Here is a 23,758-nt window from a genome sequence, read left to right as displayed (position 1 = left end):
CTACAACTGGAGGCAACGTGCGCTCCCTCAAAGTCCTTTCTAAAAACTTCCCCTCCGTCTCCTTCCCTATTCTCCCCCTTCTTCGTCTTCCTCTCCATCTTTACCAACTACTACTTCTGCTTCTTCTGCTTCTTCTTCATCTACCATTTCTGTCTCTTCTCATTTCACAATCGCTCCCGCGAGACAGACTTGCTCTGCACCAGATCCTCGTCACAAGGTCGGAGGAAGTCTTCGCCGCAGACGCCAAAGTCTTCGCACCAGCTCTCTCTGCTCCGTCTCTTGCGCAGTGTGAACGGGGACCCTCTTTTGACGCGGTGTGAATGGAAACCATGTGTGTTCCGTGTGTGAAACCTGATGGGGCGGCTGGTGGGAGTGGGGGGATGAGGCACATTGGATGAATGGGTGGCTTGTACTCTGTTATGCATCCATCCATCGCCATCCGATTCGGTTCCACACCCCTGTTCCCACCACTTCAGCTTCAATCTTTTTTCCTGGAATTTTCGGTTATATTTTTTTAATACTTTTTAAACTCTTAAATGTAAAAAACTCATTGGATTCAAACATCAACCAAAGTTTTTGTATATTTCCTAAAAAATAAAATTTACAAAAAAAGTAATGTATGCATTTGTTGGGACTTTTGGTTGTGCTATAAGGATGGGTCAGAATGTTTAAAAAATCAAGTTAACTTCACGTTACTTTGTATTAAGAAAAAAATTGGTGAAATAGCCTTCATTAACTAAAAGAACATCTATTGTTATACATTGAATTTGAGGAATCATACATAGTACTCATGTGGTATCATTTCTAACTCGTAAAAAAACAATAATTTTTTTTTCAAAGATACTAGTATTTCATAAAGAATTGTGGGCTAATAGTTATCACCCTGTAACAACATGGAACAAATAGTATGTGTTCAAACTATATATATATATATGTGTGTATATTTTGCTTATAATAGAGGAGCATTCTTTAAAAAAAATTATATATATATTTTTTAAACATTCAGTGATAATAAGTAGTTGTTAGCAAATATTGCATTTCTACATTATATGCATTTAATTTATTCTTTCAAACATTTGCAAGCTGCACAATATAAAAATGATATTTTCAATGCAAATTAAGCATCTTCAGGGATAAAACTACATTATTTTATTAGAATACTAATAATTGTTTAATAAAATAAAATAGAATAAAATAAAATTTAAAGTTTAAATTATAAAGCACTAAAGAGAATATTTATACGAGTTATAGAATTTATTTGTACTAATATTTAATTTATTTAATTTATTTATTAAAATACTCTATTATTATTTTAGTTTAAAATTTTAATTCAAATTTATTATAAAGATTGAATATTCAAATGTACCTCATAGTACACATTAATAAAATATTTTAACGACCTAAGTTATTTTACAAAGTTAAATTATAAATGGCAATCATGCTGAAAATGAAGTGGATTTATTTTTTTATTTTTATTTATTTTTGAAATTTTGTGATATATTTAATATTTTTAATTTTTGATTTTTTACAATCTTATGTTGTACATAATTTCTAAGAAATTTCATCTAATCCAATAGCATGATTTAAACATCTATATTTCATAATTTTTAACTTATATAAATTTTAAATAGATTTTTTTTCTAAGTAAATAATAATAATTAGTTATCTTAGCTTTATAGTACCCATTAAAACATCTATATTTTTAATAAATAAGATATTTTATATCATTAAGTTTATATAAACTTTAAGTTTTAAATGAAACAATAAAATATGCTATAAAGATTAATAATTAATAAAAAGAAAATTATTTAGAAACTTGTATAATTTAAATTAAATATTTGTGCAACTTTGTAAGACAATTATGACTTCTAAAACTATTTGATTAAAAGTAAAAGATAAAAAAATCAATGTTATATAATTTGAATATTTTATAATACAAAAAATACCTATGTTTGAATTTTGGAAAACTTTAATATACTAATTACTACAATTAAATAATACCACAATATTATAAAAATAATTTGCTATGGACATACATATTTACTTTGATATTTACCTATATGATTAAGTAGAAGTACGTAAAGTAGATTTATTTCACAATATTCTCTAGAAAATCTTCTTAAAAGCTTCATAGATACTACTTTGACTTTACATGTGTTTTATAGTTGATTGATAGGTTAGAAACTTGGTCAATAAATTAACCACATGTTAATAGCTTGTGTTGTTGTGTTGCACTTAATTTAAGTGCATTAAAGTTATTTGAAGGGTATTTAATTTCACAAGTAGGAGAGAAAAAATCTAATTCTAATATATTTATAAATTTGAATGGAATTTAAAATAAGAGGTTTTTGGCTTAAATAAATTTTCAAGTTTGAAGATATTATCTTTTAGGATAGATATCCAATTTTATAGTAGTTCAAGAAAGATATTAAAAGAAGGTTAGCATGGATGTTTTAGAATCAAATGGTTTTTTTTTTTTTTTTTTTTTTTTTTTCTAAAATTTTACAGAAAGGAGATTGAATACTAGTTTGGAGTTCTTTACACTATTTCTTATATTATTATCTTTTTTTTGTTGATATTTAAAACAAAACTAAACCAGATTGTGTCAAAGAAAAAAACATGATAAAAAAAAATAAACAAGCGAGACTTCTCTCAAAAAAAGATGACAAAATAGAAATAACTTGATATGTATATTAAGAAAGAAATTGGAATGGCTATTGCCAAAAGCCAAGAAAATTAGAGACCCTTGAAACTAGACTGGAAGCAACAAAGGAGTTGATAAGAGTGAAGAAGGCTTCTTTCTTGTCTCTATATATATTACCTTACTAGGGGCTACGCGGCGATGTTCTATAGGACCTCCAATATGTGTTGACTTTGTAGGACACATGCCTTGACTTATAAGGCAAGTTTTTGTACGTGTGGGCCACATAGTTAGCTTTGTCTTCAAGCTAACAATATATGTGGCACATGGCCAACTTGTTGACCACGTTTATAATCCAAAAAGTCAATTAAAAACACCTATAAAGTCAAACCACCATCTATGAAGCTTCTAGAAAACTTTTATAATAAATATTATAGAATTAACTTACTTTTATATATGTTTACTTACTTCTACCTATTTATACATGTAATTACTGGCTTATATGCGTATGTCCATGACATTACCCCCTCTCCCTTTTAAAGACGAGTTACACGAGGAGTAGTCATTATATATGTTGAGGAAATCTATGATGCGACGAATTATATTTGCTACATATTCTGATCTTTGCTTTCTTCAAAGATGATTGATTGGGCCTCTCAACCATTGGTAGTGTCCTATACTAAGATGGGAAGACCACTTACTTATTTGATTGTTGTTGAGGCCTTCATAACTTCCTTTGAATAAATCATTTGGAACACCGTCAGGAGTTGTTCCTACTTCTAGTAAAATCACCAAACATCAGGAGTCCCTTCTAAGATTGTAATATCAAACGTGTTGTATCTCGCCATCTATTCAAGGAAGAATATGTCGTTCTTGAAGATCTTCATCTCAATTGCATCGTCTTAAAGGTTGTCACAATTTTAATGTCTCGTCCGACAGGTCAGCAAACAAAGGCTCTTGAGTCGAATCCGTTGGTTATTACTTCCCCAACTCTTCAGCATCACAACTACAAAGAAGCTACAAACAAGGATTGAAAATAGAATGTTATCTTGCTTAGATCTTGTTTCTTTTATAAGGAAGGTTTTCATCTTGATTTTCATGGATGTCATCGATGAAAAGCCTCCACCGCCTTTGTTGCATTTGCAAGATTCTTTACTGGCTCCCATGTATATTCACTAATATCATATCCGCTATCATAATATAATACGACTATATAGTGAAATTATAATCAAAATTAGATTTCTAATTAATATCTAATTATCTTAGTTTAATTATAATTTGAGGTATCTAAACATGGCTTTTATAAAAGCCTCTTAGGTTATTTTCTTATCTTAATAATTAATAGGTTGAAGGTTAGTTAGTAATTTTACCTTCTAGGTTGTAGAGACTCTTCTACTACATTAGAAAGACCATAAATTGATGAAAACATGTTAGAAGAGGTAAATAATTAGTATAGTTGGTACTTGGGTTAAGTTGAGAGTAGGATTGGGCTAAAAAAATCCTTAGGATAGGAGAGATTGATACCCGAGAGTCGACCGTTTATGAGACAGGGTCGAAATCAGACCTTTGGCTATTAAAACAACGGCCTAGGGCAAAATAGGATTTCATTCAAAGATCGAAAGTTAGGATTTGAAATTTAGCTTGAAGTTCTTTCTAGAAAAATAAGCATTGTTTTAATAGGATTCTGGAGGACTAAGCAATTGTTGTTCAAAGTCAGTATTTGTATCAGTGATTTGGATTTTACATAATATAATTTGTGCTAGCAATTTTGGCTAGTTCATGCAATTGATGAGACATCTACGGTTGAAAATTTAATATTGTTTGGATTATTGGGTGTGCTAAAGGTATACAAAGTTTTGTGATAATCTAACGGCGCGATTTAGAGATATCTAGTTTTTAGCTCAAGAGGGTTTCAGAAGGTGGCAGTTTGAGGTTAGGTAGGATTTCTATGATATCTGAAGATCTACTAGTCGGATTAAGATGAAAATTGGCATGGTGCTGGACAACTTGAAGATCAAGCTACACACTAATTTTGAAACAAAGTTAACGGTTGAAAAGGAAGAAATCATTGCTGGTATTTCTACATTACTTTTTAAGTTGGCAGCTGAGTGACATTGGTGCAATTTTTAGAGGTTTTCTCACAATATGTAAGTTGGATTGGGCTAAAAATCCTTGAGCATTTAGAAGACTTGCATTGAAAATTTCACAAAAAATTCCACATCAAGTGGATGGTCAGATTGGAAGTTACAACTTGTTAAAGCTCACTGGTTAGGATTGGGGTTTAGAAGAAAAATCTAAATTGCTTAGATATGAAAGTAACAAGGTAATTGGGATTTATGTATGGTTAAGACTACTAAGAAGAGTGTTTTAAGCACTTTTGAATTGAAATTCAGATTATATTCTTCTTGCATGGGTGAAACTTATTAGGGTTTCTTGGCTACTTGTAAAACATAATCTCACCTTCTACAGCTTAGTGCCTGATGCATTCCTGAGCAAAACAACACGTAATATGACACCGTGTCAATGGACAAGATATTCCAATTTATTTTGGTGCTGCCTTGAATCTAAGACTTCTTTCACTTCAAACTCTTCATTGTTGTCCACTTCTATAGGAGGAGGTGGAGCTTGTCTTCTTCTTGGTATGTCCACTGTCTTATATGATTCAAGAAGAGACACGTGGAATACTAGATGGATTTTCATTGACTCTGATAAGTGTAAATGATATGCAACTAGATTGATTTGTGTAGAAATAGAAAATGGTCCAAGTCTTTGATAGTCCAACTTGTCACGAGGACGAGTGGTCTTGATATTGCGACAAAGTAACCATACCTTATCACCTATGTAGAATGGCTATTGTTCTTTTTGATAGACATCCGCATTGATCTTTTGTTATTCTTGAGCTTCTTTTAACTGTGCCTTCATCGTTGCATGTAGCTCTGATAAATGAATTGCTAAATCTTTTGCAACATGATTATCAACCTTTGAAAAGTCAAAAGTATCAAGTCATGAATGATAACCATAATTGGTAAAGAAAGGTGTTTGTTTTATAGAAGAATATACTATGTTATTGTAAGCAAACTCTACCAATGGCAAAAGAGTTGTCCAATCATCTTGTTGGTAGTTAATGATACATCTTAAATACTGCTCCAAAACTTGATTAACACGCTTTGTTTGTCCATCAGTTCAAAGATGGAATGCCAAAGACAGTTTTATATCCATTTTTAGAATCTTAAAAAAAATCTACTAAAATCTTGATACAAATTGAGTTCTCCTATTTGATATAATATCCTTGGGTAATCTATGATAGCGATAGATATTATCAAAAAAAAGCTTAGCTATTTCTTCATCTGTGATAGATTTTATACATAATACAAAATGTGCCATCTTCGTAAAATGATCTACTATCACGAATATAGAGTCATAAGAACCTGAGATTAGAAGATCCATGATGAAATCCATAGAAACATAAGACCATGGTTGTTTTGGAATAGGTAATGGCTATAGAAGTCCGTAAAGTCAATGTTGAGGAGATTTTGACCTCGAGCAAATATCACAAGATTGTACAAAATCTTTGATTTTTTTTCACATTTAAGGCCACCAAAAGTCCTTGGATATTAGTTCCAAAGTTTTATTGTATCCAAAATGTCCTATTGCTGGAAAGTCATGATGAGCTTGAAAAACACATAATCAAGCTTCATCTTCTAGAACATATAGGCATCCCTCAAAATATAGTAGATTCTTCTTGAATTCAAACTTGGAAGTATCATGAGACTTTGAAGGATTTCCCTTAATATCACAAATAAGAGGATCAGAAGACACACTTGGCTGAACTTGCTTAATGAAAGTTGAATCAACAATTAGTGTTGATTTCATTTCTCGAAGATGAAGATGCTTTGGCTTCAAGAGAATTATCCGTTGTTGATCAAAAGCAACATCTCCTTCTTTTAGTGCAAGGTAAGATTGTATAGAGAGTACATCTAACAAACCTTGTTATTTTCTTGGTCGATAAGTGATCTTGAATTCGAATCTTCACAAAGTCATACTCCAATGGGCTTGGCAACAATTCAAAATATGTTTTGACATAAAATATTCAAAATTCTTGTGATCTGTATACATTGTGACTAAACTAAAAGCACTTTTTAGATAACAACGCCATTCTTGAAATGAATCCACAATTGCAAGAGGTTATTTGTCATGGATCTCGTAGTTGATTTCGATTGCTGAAAAATTTTTGGAATGAAAAGCTATTGGATGAAGTTTATCATTTGTTCCCATTTGTGACAATACAACACCCAAAGCAAAGTCTAATGCGTCTGTTTCCATAAAAAAATGGCTTAAAAAAATCGACGCAATACAAGATTGGTGCAAAAACAAAGACTGTCTTCAAAGCTTCAAATACTACTTCTCCTTCTTGATTCCATTGAAGTTTGTCTTTACAAGTCAAATGTGTAAGTGGAGCTGCAATTTGAAAGAATTCTTTAATGAAGATTCAATAGTAATTGACAAATCCCAAAAAATATTAGACATCTCTTACCATTTTGGGAATCTTCTAATCAATAATAGTTTGAACTTTCTTAGGATCCATCATAAGTCCATCATTTGAAATGATGTATTCTAAGAAAATGACTTGAGTAGTATAAAATACACACTTTTCTATCTTGGCATAGAATCACGCATCACTTAGTTTTTGTAATACATGACGAACATGAAGTTCATGTTCTTCTATGTTGTTAGAATAGATTAAGATGTTGTCTAGGTAACAGACAACAAAATCATCTAAAAACTCCCAAAAGACATCATTCATTAGATGTTGGAATGTTGCTGGTGCATTTGTAAGTCCAAAAGGCATGACGTTATATTTGAAATGTCCATACCTTGTTTGAAACGTAGTCTTCCATTCATCTCTTTTTTTGATTTGTACCAGATTGTATGCTCCTTGTAGATCTATTTTTATATAGATCTTAGCTTGATTCAAATGATCAAGGAGTCTAGATATCAAAGGTAGTGGATACTTGTTTTTGATAGTGATTTTGTTGAGTCCTCAATAATCGACACACATCTGCAATGATCTGTCTTTTTTCTTCAGAAATAAAATTGGGGCTCCTACTGGAGATTTGGAATGGTGTATGAAGTTCTTGGCCAAATTTTCTTCAATATACTCCTTGAGTTCAGCCAACTCATTTTGAGATAAATTATAGATTGGTCTAAATGGCGGTTATGCTCCTTCTTGAAGGTCAATTGAGCAGTCATAGGAACGATGTTCTGAAAGAGTATCCACATTTTTCTTCTCAAATATATCTTGAAAATCTTGATATTGGCTTGGAATGCCACTTGAATCTTTCTACTAGTAAAAACAAGTGTGGCATAAATGATACAAGGTGATCCTTCCTTTGCAGCATGCAAGAAAGCTCTTGTACCAATAAATATAAGTTTAATTATATTAGACTTATGACTTTCTACTTGATTAACTATGCTCTTAGTTATACTTTCAAAAAAGTCAAGACTATGAGAAGTACAATCTATTTTAGGATTATATTTTTCTAGCCATGATAAACCTAAAATAACTGGATTAGAAGGAGATCTAATGATATTAAATATTACAAAGCTACTATGACCATTAGTTGTTATTTCTATAGGAAGGGTTTCATGAGTAACATCTCCTGAAGACAACGGACGACCATCTATGACTTCTACATGAATTGATTTAATTTTCTTCATTAAAAATATGATATATCTTTTAGCAAATTCTTCATCTAAGAAACATGCTAAGGCTCCTAAATCTAACACGGCAGAGGCTTTGTGATGTTTAGGTCCTAAAATAATATTTATTATAAAACATGGACAGGGTTGTGAAGAGAGGATAGGACCTTCGCTAGGTGTTGTATAAGGTTCGAGCCGCATGGTCCCTATTGTAGCTGGATAAATTTGTTTTTCAACATGCTATCTTCTTTGATCATTGTACTCCTCATTTTATGGTTGTGTTGCTTCTTTGGGCAATGTTGAGCAGTGTACTTAGGTTCTCCACAATATAAGCACAATCCTTCTTGACAACGATAAGTCTTTTCTTACTCAATAAGAGGTTTGAAACATACTGCATCAATTTACATATCTTCTACTTCCGAATGTATGTGTTGAAGAGATGTTGGTATTGCCATTGAATTATAGTAACGTTGAGGTCCACTTGTACGATTCTCAGATCAGAATTCAAAAAGATAATTGTCGCATTTCACAACAAAGTCAATTGTTTGACTCAATGTTTGAAGATCATGTAAGTTGAGCATTAATTTTTTTACCTTATATTATAATCCGTAGAAAAATTGGCTAATAAGTGCAGCATCATTCCACTTGATATCAGTTACAAGTTGTCGAAATTGTGAAGCATTTAACATTATTGATCGATTGTCTTGTTGCAAAATACGGATCTTATTGGTTGCAACAAGAATTGCATCATGGTCTCCATACATGGATTGAAACTCCGCCAAAAAAGCTTCTAGATTATCCAATATTAGATCTTGTCATTCAAAAAAAGATGAAAACTATAATAATGCTGAACTTGAAGGAAGCGTACCAACAAATCTAACTTGCGATCCTGGAGTTGGATAGCTTTAGGATTGAAGTTCAATCACAAGTTGTACTTCATTGATAAATCCTATAAACTTTGATCTGGTACCATCAAACTTTTAGAATAGGGTAATTCTTGGTTCTTTAATACTAGAAGAGCATTCCATAATAGGAGAAGGAACATAATTTGGTACAGATATTGAAGCAGTTCCAATCATTTCTATATCTTCACTTCATTTCAGCAAGTTCTGCCATGATAACACTTAGAAAAAAGAAGATATCTAATATTTCTCAAGACAAATAGAAGAGAGGACTTGAAAACAAAGAAAATACTAAGGACAATATTTGTTTAAAAGAGGGTAATCCATAATTCTAATATGCTTATATCTTATCAAGAGAAATGAGTAATCCATTCTTAATCAAGATTAGACAAAGCTCTGATATTATAAGTATATTCTTGTCAATCTATCAGGAAAAAGAATATGATAAAAACAAAAAACAAGCGAGACTTCTCTCAAAGAAAGATGACAAAATAGAAATAACTTGATATGTATATTAAAAAAGAAACTGGAATGACTATTGCCATAAGCCAAGAAAACTAAAGACCCTTGAAACTAGACTAGAAGCAACAAAGGAGTTGATAAGAGTGAAGAAGGCTTCTTTCTTGTCTCTATATATACTATCTGACTAAAGGCTATGTGGCAATGTTTTATAGGACCTCCAATATGTGTTGACTTTGTAGGACACATGCCTTGACTTACAAGGCAAGTTTTTCTACGTATAGGCCACATAGTTAGCTTGGTCTTCAAACTAGCAACATATGTGGTACATGGCCAACTTGTTGACCACGTTTCTAATCCAAAAAATCAATTAAAGACACCTATAAAGTCAAACCAGCATCTATGATGCTTCTAGGAAGCTACTATAGCAAATATTATAGAATTAACTTACTTTTATATATTTTTACTTATTTCTACTTATTTATACATGTAATTATTGGCTTACATGCGTATGTCCGTGACAGATTGTGAGCTTTGCAACAAGCTATAGTACATAAGAAATGGAGGTATGAGGAGGGAGATCCAAGAAAATTTGTAAAAAAGGAGTTGTTAGAGTTTTTGGCAAGGGAGATTCAATACTAGTTTGGATTTTTCTACACAATTTCTTGTATTTTTGTCTTTTTGTTTTGATATTTGGAAAAAAGTTAGATCTAATTATGAGCTTTCGAATAAGCTATAGCTTGCAACAAATAGAGCTGTAAAGAAGGAGATGTAAGCAAATTTGAAGGAAGGGTTGCTGGAGTTTTTGGATAGCAAATTTCAAAACTAATTTGGAGTTTTTTATGCTATTTATTGGATTTCATTCTTTTATTTTATTGATATTATCAATGAGCTAAACTTTGCGTAGATTGATTTGATAATAAGTGAATTATAGATATTTTAGTGAATAGAGATTTGAATTAGAAATTAGAGTTAGGATGAATGCATCCTAGTGTAAGAAAGAAATTAATCTATATATTGTACACAGCCTTTGGATTGTCTTTTATATTTGATTTTATTTGGAAAAATATTGTGCCTTCTTCTAATCTACTTATAATTAAGGACCTTGTATTCCTTTGAAGAGGCTTGTCTTTTTGACTAAAATTTGGTGCTGCTATTGAAAGCATCTTCAGGCAATTAGAAGTAGATGTGGAGCACAAAGGAGTTATAGAGATAAGGTATAAGTTTAGAGCATGAGAAAGAATTCAAGAATTAAAATGAAGAAGTGAGAGATTTTTGATATGTATGTATATATAGAAATTTTTAATGAAAATTTTAAAATATGTTACACATTAATCATAAATTTAACCTTGAGCATAAGAAATAAAAGATGATGAGTTTAACTTATTTTGAAATTTGTGGAGTGGAGGGGGGGAGGCTTGTGATGTGCCTCTACCTCATTTAGAATTCCTATGGGAGCAACTTTAAATTCATGACAAGTAAATTCACTATATTACATCCATTAATTAAAGCAAAATTTATAATATTTCATAACAATTTCGTTACTTAAAAGTCAAACTTTATTTTTTGATTAAATAAATCTTCCTTTTATTTTAAACAATAAAATTATTATTTTTTTCTTCAATTGCTGTAAGTGTATTTCTTATTTAATATCTAAAATATCAGATTTGTTTAAAAGCGTTCACAATCCTTTTTCGTAAGTATAAAGAATAACTTAGAAAATAATTGTAATGCAGAAAATATTACTGTGAAACAATAGAAAAAATCGGATTACAGAAATTATTTGCAAATAAACTATTATTGTATATTAAGATCTGATTCATATTGGATAAAAATTTAGAAAAGAACTGCCTCTTACAAGTTGAGATTCTAATTTTTCTACCATGCTTTTGTTCAGAATGTATATTTTATAGAATGAATTTCTTCATCATTTGTGTTAGATTAATATGAATGAGGGAAAATCATTCATGTTAGATATATATATATATATATATATACACACTACAACAATCTTATATGTTTGATAAATTGGTAATTTAGTTTTAACATTTATTTTTTCCATTCAAGTATTTAACTTTGTATGCATCATAGTATTTGAAGAATAGGCCTAAAATTAATAAAAATTGTATGAATTAGAAAACCAAATCAAGAGAAAGGATACAAAGGCCTTCGAAATTAATTGGGCCATTGTAAAGAACAAGAGGCTTTGTAACAAGAAAATCGTAATACACAAGATAACAATGCTTATTATCATCATTAGTGTTTTTTTAATCAAAAATTATTTAAAATCCTAATAAAAAATAAATTTGAAAAAAATTATCCTTAAAATTTGATTTTAACCAAATAATACAGATTATAATATTCTTCTTTGGAAACACACGGATGAAATTTTGGACATGAAAAGAAATGAATGTTAACATGGAAAAAAATGCCATACCATCATAAATATGTAACTGAAAATAAAATAAAAAAATCATTTACAGTATCAAAAACTCACAATACACAAAATGATAAAAATATAGTCCTTTGAAAGAATAAAACTACACACACAAGTTTTAAACATATTTCCAATTTAGTATTATACAAAAATCTATCCACACATGTACAAATAAAAATAAAATAAAAATGAATGAAGAAATTAAATTTAGGGGAATGGTAAATAGACCCATACTTTTACTAACTCAACCCACCCTTGATGAAGAGTATGGTAATTATGATAAATGTGGTTGGTTTTCATTGGTTGTAGGTCTAATTGTGGGGAAATGAATCTTGAATTTTATTTTATTTTCTTCATTCATGATGATTAGTATGAGTGAAAACTTGGGTCTATTTAACATTTCCCTTAATTTATTGGTAAAAAGAGATATCAATGGTAGGTTGTAAGGAAAGTGACGACTGTTAAAAACATTCGTCAGTCACTCGTCAGAACCGTCCTTCCCTAGACCACATACATCCATTTCCCACAGACGTGTCTACACCGTCCAACGATCGTCGCCAGGGCCAACCGCCGTCGTCCGTCACTCAAACCACGACGAATGAGCAACTAAGGTCCGTCGCCGTCCACGAGACAAGCAGGGCACCAACTCGCGGGGACGCAACGCGCAGCTCTTGGCACGGCCGAGATTTCCACGCCGACGCGTGCAATTGCGTCGCCCATCCCGAGGAATTCTTCCTCTCGCAAGGTGGATCGATCCACCATGAAGCTGCCAGGTTGACCCACTGACCGTGCATCGCTCAGAGCTCCAAAACTTGGCAGTTCCAATTGGCTAACGAGGAGCATTCGGAAGAGATCCATCGCCCAGGAACAAGTCGTTCTGTGATTTGTAGAATATTCAGGTATCCTGGGATTTACTCATCTACCATGACGTGTCGCACAATAGTCTCGGGTGGGGTCTTGTGATCTGGCCCGTTACGAGGTCAAAGAGGGAGAGCGAGAGAAAGAGAGAGTGAGGTTTATGTGAGATTAAGGAGTGAGGGTGAGAGGAACGTGTTTGTGATTTCGGGAGAAGTTGGGTGGAGCCAACGGTGAGGAGAGTAGGCTAGGAGAATGGCGAGGCGGACATTTGGCTTGAGTGTGTTTCTGGGTTTGTTGGGTTTATTGGTTCTGTTGGGGAATTCGTGGAGTGTGACAGCGGCCCCTGCGAAGTTCGATGTTCGGCAGCATATTTCCAGTTCTACCAGGTTCAAACGTTCGTTGCTTTCGTATGGTCGGTGTGGCAGCAGTGAAATGAGATTTCTTAGATTGTTATTGTTGTTGAGATGAGATTTGTGTTGGTTATGTGCAGTGATTGAATGGGAGGGATTAGAGATAGTTGGAGTTGAATTGACTGGGGGTTTGATACCGCTGGTTTTTGTTGCTCTTTTGCAAGCTATGTAAATCTATCTATCTTTTGAATGAGTGATTTTCGTGAATCTGATTGTAGTTGATCCTTTCTCCTGTTTACTGACCAGATTTTAGGACTTGTGAACGGGGTTTGTAGCTCCTGGCATCCCGCGATTACACCTGCGCTTGAGCACGTGTTGCTGTGGGGATTGCGTCGTTGGCTTGGGATGTTCAAGCTTTTTAGGTTGCTGACAGATCATTTACTCTGAAAATTGTGCTGTTGGTTGTTGACTTTATATGTGCATGTGCAGTTACGCAGCTGGGAAAAGCATCGAGTATGGAAATGGGGAAGTCGTGAGCACTCCGGAGGGTTGTGTGCCTATTCATATGAATCTTGTGGTTAGTTCTGTATCCTGATTCTTGAGTGTGTTATGGACTTGCATGGCGCAGTCCGTTACACACATTTTCCAATTCTTCTTTGATTACAGACTGAGACAGTGAACTTAGCTCGAAACATTTATAATTAATAGTATCTGTTCGCAATTTACGTGTATTTGGTTTGGTTAGAAAGAGCTTGCATGATTCAATGAGGCAGGCATGGATGTTATGCTAGAAGGTTCAAAAAACAGCTTCTGTAGCTTCAATATTCTCCCTCATTTCTGCAATCCTGGAAACATTGTTCTCAATTAGGGTTTGTGTGGCGGTTGTGTTCAGGCAAGGCATGGATCACGCAGACCGACCAAGAAGAGGATCAAAGAGTTGGAAGAGTTTGCGGATAGGCTTCGTGTTTTGTCAGCGGAAGCTGCCAAAAATCAAAATGAGACTACATCCTTACCGCCACTCTGGATCAAGGAATGGAAGTCCCCATGGTCTGACAAGCAGATTGGAGGGGAATTGTTGCCAAAGGGTGAAGAGGAGCTGTATGACTTGGCACAGCGTTACAAGCTCAGGTATCCGGAAATCTTCTCGGAACCGTATCATCCTGATGTCTATCCGATAATTGCTACTCAGGTAAAACACAAAACCGACATTTTGAAAATCTTTACTTTTTTCAACAAGTAACTAAGTTTTTAAAAAAATTAGTAATATCTGTCTGGCTGTGATCAAAATTGTGCACTGAGTTTTGATGCCTTGCGCACCTGACATTGCAGGTTGGTAGGTCTTCGGCAAGTTCTGTGGCTTTTGGAATGGGAATGTTCGCCGGTCAGGGGACTTTAGGCTCAGGAAAACAACGTGCTTTCTCCGTCGTTACTGACAGCAAAGCAAATGACATCCATCTTCGTTTCCACGACACATGTATGGTTTACAAGGTTCGTTTTCGCCACAATGTTTCTGAATGTTACTGTTGAATTTTTCCAGATTCACATTATGCTTGCTCGAAGAATTTAATGACCTCATTGTTTTATAGGAATTACTTGTTGAGATTGAATGTACTCTGTCTTACATTTCATTCGTGTTGTGATCCTGCTGCATGTAGGAATCGAAGAAGTTGCAGAAGCCTAAAGTAGATGGGTGGCAAGTTCAAGTGTACGAACTTGTCGCTAAATCGGTGCAGGGCCGCTATAGTTTGGCAGTCAATAGCGAGGATGTGTCCTCCCTTTGGTTACTCTGCAAAAATGTATATTCGCATCATCCCTAACTTGCAGTTCGTATCATTTTATTTATTTTATTTTTATTTATATTTTTTTATTGCAGGATGGATTTCCAAAAGGTTGATTATCCGTTTATTTTCAAGTTGGCACACGTCTGTTCGTTGAAATGTTTGATCTGATGTTTTTTTTGGATGTTTCATAACAGGAAGCTTCTCTTTTGGATATCGTTGATCAGGCTTGTGCTATGTTCACAGCGGAGGAGGTAGTTTTGTCTTGATTTTTTCACATAAGTTTCTCTATCCTTAAGCCCCTCTGGTGCTATCCGCGTATCATCCTTGTTTGCCTAATGCATTTGAATTGCGTGTTGATATTTTGTGCAGATAGAGTTGCTTGAATGGGCAGATGATCTCGAAATGCATCACTTAAAAGGTTATGGAGATATGTTAAACTACCGTATGGGTGTTCCACTACTGGATGATGTGGTTAAAACCATGGATCGTGCTATGGCAGCTGATCGTACGTTCCAGAGCAAATTCTTTCTAGTTTTTTGTAATTGACAGAAATAACCTATTTGTAAAAAACTTGTAGATGGTCTGGTTAGATTGATCGTTTAGGCGAACGGTACGTGGCCTTGTTGCACTCTTTAGACTCTTAGAGTGCTTCACACTCATTTATCGGACTAATCTAGGATCTTGCTTGCTTTGCCTATGCAGAATCCAAGAAGGTAGTGGAGAAAGCTAAGTTGCGGTTTGCGCATGCAGAGACTGTCATTCCGTTCAGTTGTCTTCTTGGCTTATTTCTGGAAAACACTGGTAACTAGTTGCTCTGATATGATGTTACTATCTAGCTTTGGTTACTCAATTGCGTATTAGTTGTAGTTATCGCACTTTTCCTGTTAAAGTTATCTACTGTCAACATGCAAATGAAACAACCCAATAATAAGTTCTCGCCTTGAATTGCAGATATAAAACAGGTCCAAAGTGAAAAACCGTTGGAGGCTCCTCTTAGACCTCCACAGCAGCATCTCTGGCGTGGTGCTCTAGTGGCGCCCTTTGCAGCAAATACGGCTTTGATTCTTCACAAGTGTCCTGCAGATAATGGGGATGGAGTGAAATACTTGGTGCAGGCTTTGCATAACGAGAAGCCTGTGATCATGCCGGTTAGTCATCACATGTTGAGGATTCCATTTTTTGAGTTATAGAATAAAATTATCACGTTTTGAAATTATTTGAAACTTGAAATTTGTTGTGCAAAAACGAACTGCGTTGATTGCTTTAGAAGAGTAACGTGATTGGATTTTACCATGCAGGCATGCAATGGTACATATTTCTGTTCAATTGAAACCTTCAAGGTAATACTTTTTATCCGAACCCTGAAATTGAAGTTAGTAATTTTCTCGTCTATATGGTAGTAGTTAAGTATCCGTTAGTTTCTCATTTTTGCTATCTAAAAGGCTCAACACTTAGTGTCGTGTGTGACGATTCAGTACGAATTAGTCGCCTTTAAGATTTGAGGATACCAAAAGTCTATTTGTCCATTATATTCATAGTCTAGTGTATCATATGTCTAGTGCACATCTTGTATTGACTTTGATGATATGTTTTCCCTTCCTGCCCCCCATAACCAGGAGCATGTGGTTGCACCACACATGAAGCGCAGCTATGAATCCCTTTGTACAGTGGAGGTGATTCATGAACCAACCAACCAGACATTCTTCTCCAGGATCTTCTCTCTTCCGTCACACTTGTTCAGATGGCTATTCCGCCCAGCTCCTGCTCAGGGGACGTGTCAAGCAGGATTGTGAGTAGAAATGTCTAGTGTAGACTTTCGCATCTGAACAGACTTCGAAAATGGTTCAGAATTTTTGTAGTACATAAATAGGGAGCTTATGTGCTGTGTTTCTGTAGATAATTACTCTACAGTACCATTTGCGCAATATGTAAATTGAGCTTCTTCAATTAAATTGTAGTTCATTATATGATTAGGTCACATTTGTGCAAGCTCTTATAAATATAGCACGTAGTAGTCTTGCTTTGACTACCGACGCTCAATGATGCTTTATCATGTTTTCCCTCATGGTTTTAAATAATGCACTCTTTGCGATGACAATGTCTTTTTTTAATGTTTTTGCTCTTTCTTGTGCAGTATCGCAACCAGCTGCTTGATAATCCTCCTCTTATGGAGAAACGGTGACACAGTGAGGAAATTTCTCCAAATAACTTGGAAAAGATGGTGCACTAGGAGGACAAGAAGAAATAGAAATTTTGGATATGTGGCTTTGTAAATGAGCTTTGATTTATTTCATGTTGAGTTTATTCGTGCTGATTCAAAAGCAAATACTGTAAAACAACAAAAACAAAATTGTAAACAGAAGGAAAAAAAAAACAACTTTCAGTATTGCCTTGACTCTTTGACCTACATGGCCTCCTTATACAAAGACTTTTGGGTGTGCTTTTGTAGCTTATCCATGAAATTTTCACGTGGATTTTTTTCGAATCTTGTACATTCAACAATGGTTTTAAAGCTTTTCTAACATTATATTTAGGTGCACTAAGGCCTCATTTTAGATGTTTAGTAGTTTTTGTGTTTTAGATGAATACAATGCAGTATAAATAAAAACTACACACGAATTTAGAAATATCATTGTATATGGCTAATAAGAGTAGACCTCCAAAATTACTTGGAACTTTATTTGAAATAAATTTATTATTTTTTTAATAGTAGATTTCTTTTATAATGAACTACAATTTAATTGATGAACATTTAATTTAAGGACAAGGTTTAAAAAAAAAAAAAAAAAAAAAAAAACATTTTGATTTGACTCATTTATATTCTTATTAAACAAATATTCTACAACAAAACTTCTTAGATAATCAAAAATCACACATTTAGGTTAAATGTTTTTAACAATGGCATGCCAAAAATAAAATCAAGATAGGCTGGATCTAACAAATTTCATATGAACACTAGCCACAAAAAAACTATATAAATTAAGAAGGAAACACTATCAAACAACTATAGTTTTTAGATACTATATAGGAATTTATTGAATTGCTTATAATACCAACTAAATGACTTTGTAGATGTACTAAATTCTAAAAAAATAATCTTCACCACTACAATACAACTCAAAAATGATATATAATCAAAAAACAAGTTATAAAATTATTAAATTAACTATCTATGAAATCTCACCATTTTTGCTCTAATTGAAATAACAATATTCTTTATTTATCTATTGAGTTTTTACTACATTTATTTTTCAATGAATTTACTATTATGTTTTCATTTTGTTAGTCTTTTTATTACAAAAGATTTAATTTTCTCTTCTTTCAAGTGAAATAGAATAAATTATAATATCTTTGTTTATTACTCCAATTAAATTAAGAGACATTTAGCTTGTATATTGAGGTGTAAACAAAATTGATCTTTTCTTTTAAAAAATTAATAGCATGCCAATTGCTAATTATTTTCTTTGAGAAAATAAAATTTAATAAAATATTACACAATAATTGCAATCTTAATAATTAAGACTCCTGGAAATATATATATATATATATATATATATATATACATATTTATATATATATATATATATATACATATTTGTATATATATAAATAAATCTTCAAAATTATTTTTATATTTTTTCAATAACAGTAGAATTGAATTGAATTATTTCCAGTCTACAAAGTTTGCCACGTTTTGTATACAAATCCATGAGCCACCCAATATACAGATGCCAAAAACAGAATGATTTTCTCCAAACAGGATCATTACAGAATTCTTAAGAATTTCATAAAACGAAATCAGAAATTGCTTTCAACAAAGGCTGTAGGAACACAGCATATTATGTAGGTGCATGTGCACTGGTGGGCTGGTGAACTGGGTTTAATTCAGGAACTGCATACAGGTTACACAAAACCTTACAGGTCTTTCGTCATTACATTAGTAATGTAGAGCTTTTTACTGGATTCTGTGCATATTTTGGCCCAGCTTGGAGCGAAATGTCACGGTATCGTGTGTTTGGTTATCACATGAGGTGCAGTTGGCTATAATTGCATTCAAGGTGCAAATCTTCGTGAAACTGTGAACATCCGTGACAAGTCGCTACAATAATAGAATGAAACACGTGAAAAAACAGTGGGGTACTTTAAGCTTACACAAGTAATATGAACTGTACCATTCCCATCGAATATTTTCTCAAACAAACATATCAGAAGGTGCGTTCATCTGGCTGCTATCAGGGGGCGGTCTGATCCAGCGATGCTGCTTGTGCAGTGTGTTACCTTCTAAGGGGCCAAGCTCGTTTATCTTGCGCAAAAGCTCTGCAGCATTCTCACACATGCCACCATCTTCATAAATCTCTACAACTGTTTTAAGAATCCTGGTATCAGGTTGGATCCCAGATTTGGGCATTACCTCTAGAAGCTCAGCTAGCTTAGAGTACTGCCTAGCTTTCCCATAAACATTGATCATAATGGCAACTAGGATTCTATCGAGCTTTAAACCATCAGCTCGATGCTGTTCGAAAACTCGTATGCACTCTTCAAAGCGGCCAAGCCGGTTGTAAGCGTTTATTAAAGTAGTATAGGTGACTGTGTCAGGGACCAGCTTCGAGTCTTTCAATTCAGCCATGAGACGTTCAGCATCATTGATACGACCTGCCTTCCCATACATGTCCAGCATCGTGTTGTAAACTATCAAGTTCCCCTTGCAGCCTTGTTGTTTCATGGTGGAAAACAACCTTGTCGCCTCTTGTAGCTTCCCTACTTTGCCGTACATATCAATCAGTGTGCTGTATGCCACAACATTCCGACGAAACCCAAGCTGCCTCATCTTTGCAAGCAATTCTTCTGCGGCAGAATGAAACCCTGCTTTTGAGTAAACGTTAAGCATTGTGATATAGGTGCTCTCGCCAAAACGACAATTTGACTCCTGCATCTCTTCAAAAAGCTTAATTGCTCCCATTGGTTGATTAGCCCTCATGAAAGCGTTCAAGACGCTCCCGTAACCTAGCTCATTGGGTTGCAATCCAATCTCTTTCATCAATTTAAGCACATGAAGCGCTTGGTCGGCCATTCGAGCTTTAGCATAGACCTGGATCATGGTGTAGAATATAACGGGATCATCTAAACAAAAAGAGCGTTGGGCCTCTTTGAACACTAAGGTTGCCTGATCCACCATGCCTACTTTTGCAAATGCGTGGATGAGAGTATTGTAGGCCACTGAATCGGGCAGATAACCTGACATCTGCAAACAAATCAACAAGGATAGGAATAGGTAGTGAGTTCGCCACTACTTTGACAACCCTGTCAGAACAAACTAATATGCATTGAGCTTCCAAGTACCTAACATACTATTAGAAGTTAATAACATTTCATTCACAAACATAGAGAATGATAACAGCACAGCAAAAGATTTTATCTGTAAGCCATAGAGATTTACAATACAAACAGGAACAGATCTGGATAAAACTGAAGGTGGTCTTCATGAACTGCATTAACCACCTGAGAAAAGCAAATAAAATTGGAAAAACGGCAAAACAAAAAGGAAAGCAAGTTGCGAACATTGACTAAAGTATGGAAAGAAATCGATTAAGCTTGAGTTGCATATAACTAAAAGAGTGGCCACGACGGACCCTAATTTTCTCTTGATTGCAAACCCCCAGACTGAGCAACTGGCAGAATAACGCATAACCGCATCATAAAGGTCGGAAATAAGAACGAGTAAGAGTATACTAGATTCTCATAGACCTTTACCTGCAATTCTCGAAATGTGGCTGCAGCATCCTCATGTCTGCCAGCCTTACCAAACATGTCGATCAAAATACTGTAGGCAACTTGATCAGGCTTAATTCCAGCCTCCCTCATCTCCTTGAGAGTTTCATTCCCTTTGTCAATATTTCCAACCTTCCTACAAGCACTGAGAACTGCACAGTATGTGCCACTATCTGGTAAAAGACCTTCGTCCTTTAGTTGACTGAAATACTTCATTGCTTGACTGAAGTTGCCTCTCTTCCCATACTCTAAGATAAGAATGTTGTATATAACAATATCAGGGGGACACCCCAGCAACTTCATTTTTGAAAACCAGTGTTGAGCTGTTTGAAACCGACCAGTATTGATAGCTTCCTTGATCACTAGAGCATAAAATTTAATATCGGGGGGGCAATTCTTTCCTATCATCTCATCAACTAAAATTTCAAGTGCTACCCACTTTTGAACCCTCATTAGACAGTGAGCGAAGGCCACATACAAGTGGAAATGAGGTTCGAATCCATCCTGTGACTTGACCCATTTGTAAAACTCCACAGAAACTTGTCTATTATACATCGACTTGAAAACCACAGTTACGTCCCGCGGTGAGAGCTTTCCCACGAATGGAGAAAGCTTTTCAGTCATCTCCTGCTTTGTTTTTACTGTACGGAGAACTGCCAGAACATCCTTGACATAGTGTCGACGAAATGGTGACACATCCAGATCATCTGATCCACCCGTCGGACTCTCGGGATCCTTATGCTCCCCCTCTCCTGCAAATTGAAGTTCCCTTTCTCATTAAGAAACTTGCAACACTTCCAAGGCGACGCACCCGCTTCTGAAAGCAAAAGTATGTAAAAAGTAGCCACCTTGACTATAACAACCTAATTATGAGTTCTTGTTTAAATTGAGGGCTGTTGAGAAATACTCGTACTAAATTTGCAAATTCATCATCGATTGATGGTATGTTGCAGCTAGTCCTATCCAGGAAGGCAAAAAGACTTCATTGCACAGAACTCAGAAATGGAGGATCTGAACTGTAAGACTTTGATGCGTGCTTTTGCAGCACAAAGCCAATAATCACCCGAAATATAGTCAAAGCCAAACATTTTGGTACATCTTCAACCAAAAAAAATTATATGGGATGGCTTACCCGAGACGGAGGGCTGATCTTCATCATTAGTTTTGAAGTGAAGTCGCTCCCTTTCTTCTAACGCGGCAGATCCTCCAAAAAGACGTCTAGGGTCTGTAAAAACCTCGGCGGCTACTATTGGTCCTGAATAGGCAACCCATAGAGGGGAAACCTTTGCTATCCCTTTCCGACCTGATAACCTGCATGAGAATTCAATCGGATATTAAGAACTCCCCGTTGAAAGCATATTGCAAGATGAACGACCCGCAGATGTACGCCCGATCCAATTGCATACAGTACGAGTCATTTTTTGCAAGAAATTCGTGAAATGTTCCTGAATATCATAGTAAATCTAAATGAGGAGCTCCCGTCCTGCTCAATAACGATGATAGCAAGCTACCGCTCTTGCACTGTAGATGTGCACTAAGCACAACCTTGCCCCAGAAGATGTAACTGGGGGGAAATAATGCTAGGTACCTAAGATCTAAAATGAATGTCCTAGATTTCTCTACGAAAACTTAGTGCTTTATTGCGCCCGTGAAGGATAACATGGTCACACACGAGTGAACCACATGAAGAGTTGTGCACAAGAAGACAGAACTTCCGCTGCTCGAATTTAAGCAGCCATGCATGACGGTTGAGTTCAGAGAAATGACTGACCCGAGGGAATCTTTGAAGGGCGAACAGTGAGACCAACTTCGGAGCTGTTTAAGCGAAATGAAAGGCATTTGTATCCTACAACATCCTGCGTCTTCAGCAAAGACAGAGATGCTCACATGACTCCAAACCCTGAGCCCACCCCATCTCTCCAGAGGAACTTGTTTGCAGATCGATTGGCTAGCCATCCAGAGCTTAACAACTGGGTTGTGGGCAACCCGACAGGCCATAGGCAAACCTGCCTCCCAACATCCACGGTCGTCGCTTTTTTCACCCTTTCAAAAGTTCTCTCATCGAGGATGAACTAACAAGTGAATTGACTCTGCTCGGCAACATAACTTACGGGAAAACCGTTTGATTGCAATGAGCTTTCTCTCCAACCGCCTGCAACAAAAAGAAGTCTACACTAGTTGGGACAGTATCCCAATTACAGTACTCCGCCCTCTTTCCACATAAAACTCAAAATCCTAGAATCTCTCGAATGGACTGCAACAATGCACCTTCCAATGTAACCCCGAAAAATTCGAAAAAATCCTTAGGATTGTAATCTGGTCGCAAGTTGGGCTCAGAACAAGCTCTCACATACGACCCACAACACGGATCCGCCAACGCCTCCGCCCTGCACACTTAACCACCCTACACACATCCAACAATGTAACCCTAAAACCTAGACCAGAACAATCATGTTCAACCCTCAATCACGAAACCAAAACCCTAGCTCCCTAACAGTCGATGGAGGTGCCACGAATCCGGAAAGCCGCCAACACAAACTCCAATTAGGGATTGCTAGCGCACGTACGCGAGATACTGATCTAGCCTTAACGCTCTAAGCTCCCACGAACGCAGCAGCGAAGTAACCGACATCTCTACGAGAAAAGCTGTGACCGGAACCCAAAAAAACACACATGGTCAGTGGACTGCTAGTGGTCGAGCGTGATCCGTTCGACGGACGCTCGCAGAGCGTGATGGGAACACATGCTGCTGTTGTTGCTGAGGGCGCGGTTGAATGGCGCACTAGGGGACATCCAGCGCCCGGTTGGTTCCGTTTGGATGGTGTCCAATCCGATTCTCGGTCCTTTCGCCTCTTGGGTCC

The 23,758-nt window shown here is 35.3% G+C and overlaps 2 protein-coding genes across 5 annotated transcripts; one reads left to right on the top strand and one right to left on the bottom strand.

Moving 5' to 3' along the window:
- Nucleotides 1-12,886: 12,886 nt before the first annotated feature.
- On the top strand, nt 12,887-17,523 carry LOC112285927 (uncharacterized). Of its 4 annotated transcripts, none has more exons than XM_090252514.1 (12): nt 12,887-13,038; nt 13,837-13,924; nt 14,240-14,536; nt 14,677-14,835; nt 15,003-15,143; nt 15,323-15,379; nt 15,498-15,633; nt 15,831-15,929; nt 16,080-16,276; nt 16,427-16,468; nt 16,745-16,801; nt 17,263-17,523. In XM_090252514.1, the coding sequence occupies exons 2-12, from the start codon at nt 13,913-13,915 to the stop codon at nt 17,308-17,310; spliced, it is 1,245 nt and encodes a 414-aa protein (XP_090108640.1). In that variant the 5' UTR covers nt 12,887-13,038; nt 13,837-13,912; the 3' UTR covers nt 17,311-17,523. The 4 variants fall into 4 exon arrangements, with proteins under 4 accessions (XP_090108640.1, XP_024383089.1, XP_024383088.1 ...); XM_024527321.3 differs by having other exon boundaries at nt 12,897-13,038; nt 16,745-16,917; XM_024527320.3 differs by having other exon boundaries at nt 12,967-13,383.
- A 1,743-nt stretch (nt 17,524-19,266) lies between these two features.
- Nucleotides 19,267-23,661, bottom strand: LOC112285926 (uncharacterized). Its single transcript, XM_024527318.3, has 4 exons — nt 22,669-23,661; nt 22,030-22,208; nt 20,880-21,649; nt 19,267-20,370 (listed from the first exon to the last, which is right to left on the bottom strand). Exons 1-4 carry the CDS (start codon nt 22,893-22,895, stop codon nt 19,321-19,323), a joined length of 2,226 nt encoding a protein of 741 aa, XP_024383086.1. The 5' UTR covers nt 22,896-23,661; the 3' UTR covers nt 19,267-19,320.
- Between the last annotated feature and the right edge of the window lie 97 nt (nt 23,662-23,758).

Source organism: Physcomitrium patens, chromosome 8 (genome assembly GCF_059467195.1).
Source record: "Physcomitrium patens ecotype Gransden chromosome 8, ASM5946719v1, whole genome shotgun sequence".
Taxonomy (NCBI): domain Eukaryota; kingdom Viridiplantae; phylum Streptophyta; class Bryopsida; order Funariales; family Funariaceae; genus Physcomitrium; species Physcomitrium patens.
Note: the sequence above shows the minus strand (reverse complement) of the source record. Positions and strands in the feature narration are given on the sequence as shown.